The sequence below is a fragment of the Schistosoma haematobium genome, chromosome 1 (genome assembly GCF_000699445.3).
Source record: "Schistosoma haematobium chromosome 1, whole genome shotgun sequence".
NCBI lineage: Eukaryota > Metazoa > Platyhelminthes > Trematoda > Strigeidida > Schistosomatidae > Schistosoma > Schistosoma haematobium.
In genome coordinates this window covers 86,804,146-86,816,370 of record NC_067196.1, presented here as the reverse complement: position 1 = coordinate 86,816,370, position 12,225 = coordinate 86,804,146, and the positions used below count along the sequence as shown (strand labels likewise).

At 32.4% G+C, this 12,225-nt stretch overlaps 1 protein-coding gene across 2 annotated transcripts in view; it reads right to left on the bottom strand.

Moving 5' to 3' along the window:
• The window catches only part of STK17A (Serine/threonine-protein kinase 17A), a 54,566-nt gene that overhangs the window by 30,383 nt on the left and 11,958 nt on the right, over positions 1–12,225 (bottom strand). For both annotated transcript variants that reach the window (XM_051209921.1, XM_051209922.1), the window contains one exon: positions 2,294–2,342. Coding sequence is in view for 1 of the 2 variants with exons in the window: in XM_051209922.1 (XP_051075409.1) it covers positions 2,294–2,342 (49 nt within the window). In the remaining variant the exon portion in view is untranslated. The remainder of the gene's footprint in view (positions 1–2,293; positions 2,343–12,225) is intronic.

The window sequence follows — 12,225 nt, the reverse complement described above, 5'->3', positions numbered from 1 at the left end:
TACGGTTTATTGATGCATTGCCCCAAATGCGGTACGGTCGAGGGTGGTGAGAGTCAGCTATCTTTGTCGAAATGCACATACGTGGTTATGCATGCACAACCATTGCCGGGGGTTCTACTTAATGCTTTATCGCGACCAAAAGCGAATGTCCGGATCCTTAACCAGGTTGGTGGATAGAGAGGATCCACTTAGGAGAGTTGGAAAATTCTGATTCCAGACTAATGGTGTATATATAGGCTCTAGGATTCTGTAAAAACTAATGAGGTATGAATCTGTTGTTGGTCACTGGCTATTATGAGACTGCAATCTCTTTACGTTGCTCCACTTTCTTATAGATTAGACTTCTAGGTCAAAGACTCGAGGAGTGGCCTCTCATGAAAACCATCTGCTTTGGTTTGTGCACCCGGATAGTATTCTATCCCTCACACAAATCCAATGATATATGTGGCGCATATATATTTGGTGCCTCCTTGTACCAATGTTTATGTTTTTAAATAAATAAATAAATGGAGTTGTGAATTTTTAAAGTCCTACATAGTTAGAAATCAATTAATTACATGTAATATACTGGAATGTTAAAACAGAGACCAGATTTTAAGGCACTTTTATGAGTCAATGATGTAGATTACACAGATAATGATGATCATTATAAGAAATTTGACAGTATAATTACAAATGTTGCAGTAGTAGTAGTGATAGGAAAAATGAAAACAGGATGATAAAAAATTATAAATATTTCTTTATTGCGAGAAAACAGAAAATACTTATTTGACAATAATCTTTATCACATGACTCTCAACTATTGAAGTGTAAGTTCGAACCCTGTCAGATCTACTCTAGTATGATGAGCCGGCTTGCCTACCTTGTACTCAATACAAAAAGTATGCCTTAAAAATATAGCACAAAAATCTTGGTTTTTAAGAAAGATAGGAACTGGGAACTAATCAGCCTCACCCCCCACACACACACATGATCAGTGATTTTACAGACTGATCTTACATATTGGTTTTTAACAACTTACTCCAACACTGCCCAGTGTATTATCGTTTCGAGTAGGTGTAGTCGTTGATAATACATATGTCTTAGGCAGGCTCAGTAAACAAAGATTTATAGTCTCACCAACACATTCACCCAATCTACCAATTATCCACTAGATGACTTTACTATGTGTAAAAAGTGCTTTGAAGACACCTATGATTAAATATTTGCAGTTTATACCCTATAATTTCATGTTTCACAATTGCAAAAAAATATAGTGATATGATGAATGGACTGTGAAACTAAAAAAGATCAGTTTGACTATATAATTACAGTAAGCAATCGACAATTAAAGATAAATATAGAACTATATAAGATATACAATTCAAAACTTGAAGTAAAAAATTTTTTAATTTTAGAAACACAGTAACAACATTTTAAAAGGTTAACTCAAATTGTGGAGATTCTACTATCATACTCAACAACAATTCCCTTTATGAACTGATATCAATTATAGAACCATTATGAAATTAAAATGTACAAAACACCTTTATCATTTGGAGATAAAATACCTTCAAATTGAATGAAATGTTTATAAAAGAATTTTAATTATCATTAATTATACATTACAGACTAGATTTCATTGATATTTCTCAAAATTATAGTGGGAATTAGCGACTGATGAAGTCAATCACGTAGAGATTAAGCCAAATATTTTATCGATGAAAGTCAATTTCAATCTCATTGTGACAAATTTAGAAACAATAGATTTATGTAACAATAGATGCGACATAGCAGACATTGCAAAATATAAACTTCCTTGGATTACTAACCAATCAATGTGGTTGTGAGTGATCATGGTTGGAAGTTTCAAAAGACAGTTATTCAATACTCTCTCTGTTTTTCAATGGCTTTCTAACTGACATCGGTAACGTCATTTCAACATTTTAACATATTAAAACTGTCCTATCATCACTCTGCATAACTATTTTGAATTTTAGGGACAGAAATATATCCCAGAGACCTCATTATGATAAGTAGAAAGAGTGGTTGTACGGACAATTACGAATGAATTAGCAATCACATTGTTGTAGTACAGCGACCACACATTAGTAACACATATATTCAGTTGCACAAGATCCATGTCAATAAGGTCACAATGACTAAAGACGGCAAAAGTTTAAATCGCAGTGCAATTGATCCTTTGTTTACTGGTTATCTATAACTAACGACCTTAGTAACTAGCCGGCCCAGTTTACATATTTATTAGACAGATCAAATATACACTTAACAACTTGTTGTATGATTAACTTACCACATATCTGTAGCAAATGTGATAGGATCATAGTTAATAATTTCCGGTGCTAAAAAGATGAGAAAAAAGAAGTATAAATAATCTATTTAATACTCAATTAACGAATAGTTTATTATTAAATTCTCCCAATCATTATGAAACTGAGTTCCAACTTATATAAATCCAATTTTTATTATCTTACAATTAAATAGAAGTAATTTTACTTGATAGTAACACAGGCCAAACAATAGGTTTATACACTCGAGCAGCTTTGAAAAACAGTTCAAATGTCACAACAATTGATACTATTCAATTTGTCAAAATGAAATAAGTGAGAAAAAATTCGAACATTTAATCTATTACTATATGAGATTTGAATGCTTTACAGATATTTGTCAGTTACTAGGTTACCCATCACTTTTTTTTACAAATGCAAGCGATTAGCACTCTTCCTGTGGCTTACGGCTAGTGAGATTCATCCAAATCTAGATACTTTTGATAGTCTAAAGTTAGTCAATACTAGTTGAATTCATGATACGATTATCATCCTTTTATTAACAAGACAGAGTCATGACGTGGTTAGTTTAGGTTCAAATTTGAATATACTGATTATCTTTATCTCAATCAGTCAGCGTTAGTGAACAAGTTGAGAAAATGCTAGAAGATGTGATATAGTATAGAGACGAGCGTAATATTCAAATACCATCTGTAGCGAGCAGTAGAAATACATTTGTACAATGCTCAGAACGTTTAAAGTCACAGCGAAAAGTTAGTTTTTGTCATTAAATAGTAAAAATGATAATTTTAAATATATCAATTGGTCAATTCTGTTTACATAGATTGAACTGAACATGAAAATATAAAATATCCCTAATGCACTTTTCGATTACAACTTGTGTTAGTCCATGATAAAAACTGAAATCCTTAATCCCATAATCCTAAACATTAATACATAACTCTAATCAAGACCAATGTGGAAACTCCTAAAAATCTACTTAGGTTCTTTAAAAGGTTCGAGAATACAGATAATCTATATCTATAAGGATAAATTCATTCTTAATTAACGGTAGAGTAATCTAAAGAAAACTTTAACAGATTTACTAATTATATAAAATCTATTTACACACTGATATTACTGTTTTATTTATTATAAACTATTCATTTACAAAAGCCATTTTCTAATTTGGTTAAGAACTGGTTGAAAATTCGTCGCAGTTATTTTGAAATCATTTCTACACTATAATTTTATCGAACATTTATGCTCTTAAATTTTAAGTAAACTTTGATACTACTACTACTACTAGTACGGTGGTGAACAAGAACACGAGTGGGGACAATCGAATGTATTCAACATGAAATTACAGAGTATCTCACTAAAATCTGAGAACCATATATAGTAAATAGTTAATTTGCAAAATATTAATCCATCGTCTCAAACTTCACTGTTCCTTTTGTAAATATCAGTCCATTCGCATTCGCAGAACAGCACCCCTCCCCCTCCTGGTTGACAGCGACACCAAATGTAGTGAACACAAACACCAGTGGGGAACAATCGAATGTATATAACACAATATTACAGGACTTGTTAATAAAATCTAACAATCATAAAGCAAATGCTTAATTTGCAAAATGTCCACCAATTGTCTCAAAATCACTCAGCCTTCATTCTTCTCGCATTTTCATACAAATTGCATCCTGTTCCATTCTTTACCATTCGATCCAGACCTTCTGTTCACCACTAACATCATATACTACTTATGTCAATATAAGTAGCACACACCACAATATTACTTATGCGGATATAAGTAACCCACACCACACTACTACTAATACTATAATCTATGTTGTTCAGATTCATTGGAATTTATATATCATTCTTTCTTAATTCTTGTTCTAATCTAAAGTATATATTGTATAGTTAAGGTATACCAAAACAATGAAGAACAATAACATCGTTGATACTTTCGCTTAAACTGTAAAACATCTAAAAAATCATAATGATAGCAGATTATCTATTCACAAAATTATTTCCATAAAATTAAATTAAATTTATTAATGATTCACTAGTTCATAATAGAAAATGCGGGTATTTTATAAGTAATTTATTGAATAGAAAAAGAAATTGAATTAAATTACCCGTATATTTAATTGAATGAATTAAAAATTTATTAAATAATCAATAGTAAATGAATAAGTTATATGGTTCATTTTTATTATTATTACTAATACATGAAATAAGGAAATTTCAATCAACAATATTCTATACATAGATATACAGTTTCTCTTATATAATTGGTTCTAATTGAAGAAAGTTAGGGGCGGCCAAACCAAAACGTGGTATCAGTGCGTGAACTCACTAACTTCTAGTCTGAGTCATGTTGGTAGATGCAGACTACTTGGTTGGGGTCCGCGTGACCATCGTAACTAATGGTTGGAGACTGAGTGACATGGTTCAGGATTGATCACAATGGCGTAGGTGCATAAACTCTCTGTTTTCCCTTAAACTATGAGATTGAAATCCCTTCATACCTTTTTTTCTACCAACTAATTCTTTCTTCCTGTACTATATCCTTATATGCAATCTTTCTTTTATATATTACCACCACTGAATTGACTACTTTTATGAATCTGGTGATCGTCTTGCTGTGCGAATGAGGTATGGGAACTTGGACCGATGCATATATGTGCCTGGTCCTACGTTGTAGCTGACTGACTGACTCTAATTGAAATGAGGAAAAACTTAGAGAAAAGAAAATACGTTTTAATGAAGTTTTGTTCTCTGAGCAAAATGGTTTTGTTATGCTCACAGAACATCATCAAAATCATCCACCTGAGCTGCAAATCTTCTCCACCATCTCAAAAAAAAATACTTGATGAAATAAATCATAACAGTTCGGTTAAAATTGGATTTCATTATATCTAACAGATGTCAGTCACTTTCTTCCCGATAACACCTACAAAGAGTACACAAAAATAAAGTCTGACATTTCATACACATAGTTCCCTTTATCGTTTTGAAAAGAACAAGAACAAACATTCTAGCACAATAGCATGAACTCATTTTGATTTCGTTGGTTCTCATCAGCTGCTTACAACCTGTGATATTTAAAATCATAATTATATAATGGGTTTAAATTACTTACATGAAAGCGTTTGATTGTAGGTTATATTGAAGACATATTCGTATAGTATAGCAAGGGTATAAATAAATTGAATAGACTGAATATGGTAAATATATATATACCTTATGTAAAAGAGCATTCTACAACATTGATTGTGACAACAATTCAAACGGCTAGAAACAAGTGATTATATAATGAATAAATATTGATACGAATAAAATGAGTAGAGTTCAGTTGATAAAATAAGATTATTAATTCGGAAGATAGTTGAATTAAAACTCAATGATGTAATAAATGTGAGAAAGAGTTGAAATAAAAAATGTAGAATTTTCTTTCATATAAGCTATATATTTGCAATATTCAGTCTATTCAATTTATTTATACCCTTGCTATACTATACGAATATGTCTTCAATATAACCTACAATCAAACGCTTTCATGTAAGTAATTTAAACCCATTATATAATTATGATATTAAATATCACAGGTTGTAAGCAGCTGACGAGGATCAACGAAATCAAAATGAATTCATGCTATTCTGCTAAAATGTTTGTTCTTGCTCTTTTCAAAATGCTAAAAGGAACTATGTGTACGAAACAGACAATTGTTACATTCTAACATGTGAATCCTCCAAAGTAGTTTATAACTATAACCTTGAATGAGATAATAAGTAATACAGAAACTTAAAATTGATATTCATTAAAAATTTCCATGGTGGTCTAGCTTCAATTGACTCATGATTTCAACCAGTGAAATTTCTAAAAATCTCCACAAAACCCATTCTGAAAGAATAACTAACAAGAACTTTAAAAATATGTAAATTTAGGACTCGTCAGTTGAATGTACCTACATCCCAGTAGTTGATGTTCAATCCGGAACTCGAACCCATTGCCATTCGCTCCAAATGCCATCACATTATTTACTTAACTACTGAGTTCAGAAAGCTATTAGCTTGTGCAATGGGATGAAGTTTTAATTCAGTTTTGTATTGGTTGTTTGGGTTATCCCATTGATGTTTAGGACTGCAATTGATCAGTTTCATCTAAATTTATACATACTAAATGAAATACAAAGTAATAAATTAAACAAGATAATAATAGGCATTCATCTTTTCTAATTGTTCAATATTTCTATTTCTATGAAATTTGAATTATAGTGAATTGAAATTTTTAAAAGCATGATAACATATATCTTAGATGTTATAAACTGGATTACTTCAGTAACATCAGTAGCATTCCTCAAGTTCTTTTGATATTATTAATACTTTTTTAAACGATATTCGTAAAAGACTGTAGAATGTTCTTTCACATAAGGTATACATTTACAATATTCAGTCTATTCAATCTATTTAAACCCTTGCTATACTATACGAATATGTCTTCACAATATAACTTCCAACCAAACCCTTTAGTGTAAGTAATTTAAACCCATTATGTAATTATGATTTTAAATATCACAGGTTGTAAGCAACTGACGAGAACCTACGAAATAAAAATAAAGTCTGACAGTTAGGTTTTAATGTCACTGAAGTGTAAGTGACAGAAAAATAATCTGAATCTCTCAATCGATTTCGAACAATTTCAAATTATAGTTATTTTTATATTTAGCAGCATTTTCTACATTTAAGTTATTTTCGTCTAAGAAAGTCTATTCCATTGTCATTTGATAACATTCTAACACGCAAGATTTATTGTAGAAATAATTTCATTTCATTAACAGTTTTCGTTTTATTAATGTATTATTAACTAGTATCTATCGATCTCAATTGTATTTATTATTTAACCAATACAAGTATATGACCATATTCATAGCATATTCGAAATTATTCATCGTAAAAATAACACAATACATTAAGTGAAATATATATAGTTCATCTATTTATTTGTTTAGACACACAAACTTTGATATAAGGAGGCACCAAATACATATGCGCCATATAAATCATTCGATTTATATGAGGGCTGGAATACTGCCCGGGTGCCCAGACCGAAGCAGGTGGTTTTCTTAGGGGACCACTCCCTGAGCCTTGAACCCAAAGGTCTGATCCACAAGGCAGCGGAGCATCGTAAGGAGATGCAGTCCCATGGTAACCGGTGACCAACAACTGGTTCATATGCCATTTGCTCCCTCAGGATACTGGAGCCCATGTGCACCATTGGTTTGGGATCCGGTTAAAGCGCCGGACATTCGCTTTTCGTCCTCTCAATTTCGTAAACAACAACCCCGCCACGAGAAGGCAGTGAGTAGGACTGCCCTAATATATATACGCCATACAAATCATTGGATTTGTGTGGGGCATAGAAAACTGTCCGGGTGCACAAACCAAAGCAGATGGTTTTCATGAGAGGCCACTCCTCGAGTCTTTGACCTAGAAGTTTAATCTATAAGAAAGTGGAGCAACATAAAGAGATTGCAGTCTCATAGTAGCCAGTAACCAACAATAGATTCATACCTCATTAGTTTTTACAGAATCCTAGAGCCTATATATACACCATTAGTCTGGAGTCAGAATTTTCCAACTCTTTTAGGTGGATCCTCCATATCCTGATTTTAAAAAATATCTTGCAATGTGAGAAAAACTAATTAAAAAGTTTATTTAGTTCACTGTATACTATTTTTCTCTATCGAAAATTAAACGTGAGAGAAAAGATAATAATGATACAAAGACATTTCACAGGTTACCTTACCTTATTTAAAAAGAACCACTTATGATTGCTAAAAAACTAACACGGAGTAAGAAGAAAAAAAATAGCACAATACATTTTCTAGGCAGTTTTCTTTCTTTTCTCGGATAACAAAAAACTACTTGTTTCAATATTATATTTCAATGTTATACACTTGATAGATTGTGTTAGTTTTGTATTGTGACTATTGTTTAATGTTCTCATATGTAGGTGTAGGTGTGTGTGTTTGTTTGTTTGTTTGTTTGTTTTATATTAATGGTATATATATGTACATATTGATCAAAGATTGAATTTATCACCAAAATAAATAAATAAATAAATTGACAAAATCTTTAATTCATTCATGACTAGTAAATTAATTTGATTAAATTTTACATGGAAACAATTATACACATGTATTTTGAACAACAACTAAACAGTGAGTAAAATCCGATGACAAAAAGTAGATATAAGACAATAATAAATATTAAGCTAAGAGCATTAATCGAATTCATTAGAGACTTGATTAATCGTATAGATACAAATGATAATACAGACGAGTTTTGGTGACCAATAAAGTTTAACTATATCGGATGTGAAGCAATTACCTATCAGTGATATTAGAAGATGGTTATACAATATGGTGAATTGATTGAAATTAAACATGTAAGTTCCTGAATGCCAGTCAACAGAACTAAAGTTTAAGTGCTCAATATGATAATTGGGGGTTCGATTCTCTGTGGGGTTGTGGATAGAAATTCTTGAGGAATCCTGTACTAGAACGAAACAATTGTCTAGCATTTCCTAGTTTCAAGTGAGTGCTTATCTAAGATATGTTAGTGAGATAAAACGCGATAAACTAGTCAGTCAAACTTACTTCAACATGGTTATCATTTCTAACACACATAAAACTTCATTTAGACTCATCAGTCCAATATGTACCTGTACCAGAGTGTTTATGATCCCAATAGGACTAGAACCTGTTAGTCAATGCTTCAAACGACATAACGTTTAACTGGTATAATGATACGCAATATTGATGGTGAGGATTTGCACTTTTTTACTAGTATTTTTAAAAATAAAAAACCTCTCAACTTAGATTTCGTATTTATAAACAATTGTATGCTCAGAAAAATCATATTTTATAAGAAAAAGAAAATGAGTAACAACTAGCCTGTAACCAAACTAGAATAACAGACTTTGATGGCAAACCAACGTGGCTTGATCAACGTAAATGACAAAAAACCTACGAAACGAGAGGACAGATAGATGTAGTAGTTTGGTGATCAACTTGTAATGTGAATTCTCACTCTTGGCAGATCAGTCAATCAGTAAGCCAGCTACAACGTGAGATCAGGCACACATATGTATCCATCCAAGTTGCCACACCTCATTAGCAAAACAAGACGAACATCAAACTCATAGTAGTTACTTCAATGGTGGTGATAAATAAAAGAAAGATTCCATATAAAGAGAAAAAATTAGATCGTAGAAAGAAAGTTATAAAGTAATTCTAATCTCACAGTTTAAGGGAAGACAAAGAGTGTATACACTGACACCATTGTGATTGATTCTAAGTCATGTCACACACACTCTACAACCAGTGTTTACCATAGTCGCGTCGACCACAACCAAGTAGTCTGCATCTACCAACATGACTCACACCAGACGTTTGTGACTTCAAGCACTGATACCACGTTTTGGTATGGCCGCCCATAACTTTCTTCCAACCACTCACAACACTAGTCAGCGTTGCGCGTTGTGGTAATCGGTGTTCGGGCATACGTAACACGTGACCCAACCATCTCACTCGATGAAGATTCACAACCTCATCAACTGATTTATCATCATTCAATAATACCCTGCGTCTAACCTCACTATTATTTACCCGGTCATACCAGCAGACAAAAGCAATATTTCTAAGGCATCTGTCATCAAATACTAGTATCTTACGGGTATCTTCTACTCTTAATGGCCACGTTTCGCAGCCGTAAATTAGAACAGAACGAACTACGGCGCAATATACTCGTCCTTTAATTGATAGACGGATATCACGCGTTTGCCAAAGGTGGTGACGTATGTTCGCAAAAGTCAAACGAGCTTTCTGAATCCGTGCCGAGATTTCATCAAACACTAACCCATTAGTGCTGATCAGACTTCCAAGACAAGTCTTGGTTAAATACTTTTTGATATGATGAGGCTTTAATTCCATTGTAGAGTGAGTGACCTACAGAACCACAACTATTCAAGACATACCATCATGCTTACTATTCTCTTAATAATTCGTATATAAGTATGTTCTTTAATCAAATGAAAAAACCTAGTCCCTTGCCTTAAGGTCATATAAGTAGGTATTCTGATTGCTGATTTTGTCACATGATAATTGACAGGGGTAAAAGTCATAAAAGAAACGATGACCTATTTGACAGGAAGAAAAAGAAAACTTATTTTAGAACAAAAAGATAAGAAGGAAAATGATTTTAAGTAGTTCTTTCTGTATTAGAATAGGTGGACTGTAGTTAACAGTGGAATCTAAGATACTAGTTTCTCACACATAGTTCCCTTTATCGTTTTGAAAAGAACAAGAACAAACATTCTAGCACAATAGCATGAACTCATTTTGATTTCCTTGGTTCTCGTCAGTTGCTTACAACCTGTGATATTTAAAATCATAATTACATAATGGGTTTAAATTACTTACACTAAAGGGTTTGGTTGGAAGTTATATTGTGAAGACATATTCGTATAGTATAGCAAGGGTTTAAATAGATTGAATAGACTGAATATTGTAAATGTATACCTTATGTGAAAGAACATTCTACAGTCTTTTACGAATATCGTTTAAAAAAGTATTAATAATATCAAAAGAACTTGAGGAATGCTACTGATGTTACTGAAGTAATCCAGTTTATAACATCTAAGATATATATTATCATGCTTTTAAAAATTTCAATTCGCTATAATTCAAATTTCATAGAAATAGAAATATTGAACAATTAGAAAAGATGAATGCCTATTATTATCTTGTTTAATTTATTACTTTGTATTTCATTTAGTATGTATAAATTTAGATGAAACTGATCAATTGCAGTCCTAAACATCAATGGGATAACCCAAACAACCAATACAAAACTGAATTAAAACTTCATCCCATTGCACAAGCTAATAGCTTTCTGAACTCAGTAGTTAAGTAAATAATGTGATGGCATTTGGAGCGAATGGCAATGGGTTCGAGTTCCGGATTGAACATCAACTACTGGGATGTAGGTACATTCAACTGACGAGTCATAAATTTACATATTTTTAAAGTTCTTGTTAGTTATTCTTTCAGAATGGGTTTTGTGGAGATTTTTAGAAATTTCACTGGTTGAAATCATGAGTCAATTGAAGCTAGACCACCATGGAAAACCTGTAAGCACTGGACGGCCGTTTTCTCATAGTATGGGACTCCTCAGCAGTGCGCATCCACGACCCAGGACCTATCAGTCTCTCACTCGAACGCCTAACTAACTAGGCCACTGAGCCGGCATCCAACAATGTTAATGTCTAACTTCAACCAGTCCACAAAGTTGCGCCACCGTACACCATTGTCTTCAGTGAGTTCCTATCTCTCAACAGACCTGGTTGAACTCCACTGGTAACAACTTCTCACTAGATCGCGGGGGGCGGGATCATGGATGCGCACTGCTGAGGAGTCCCATACTAGGACGAAACATCCATCCAGTGCTTCCAGGTTTTCCATGGTGGTCTAGCTTCAATTGACTCATGATTTCAAACAGTTATTCTTTCAACTGTTTACCGAGGTCACAAGTTACCAAATACACTTATCATTGTATAGCATTTATGTATATGTATATATCCCATAATAAATAGACTGGGTTTTGATTTCGTAACTAGAAAAAAAGAATTCGAAATTCTACTAACATAACATGAAGAAAAATATAGATAGATAGATATTCATGTGGTGTAATTAGTTTAGAGAGGTATAATTGACTATTTCATAGAAATTGTTTATTTTACTTTTTCAATTCTATGCTGATAACAATTACACTTTACAAGTTATAAAGTTCAATCAATCTAACTACTGGACAAAGTATCAGCTGAAAAACAAACTTGATATACACATATATGTATGATAATTTAATTGTGTTTTTTTCTTAGAGGTATT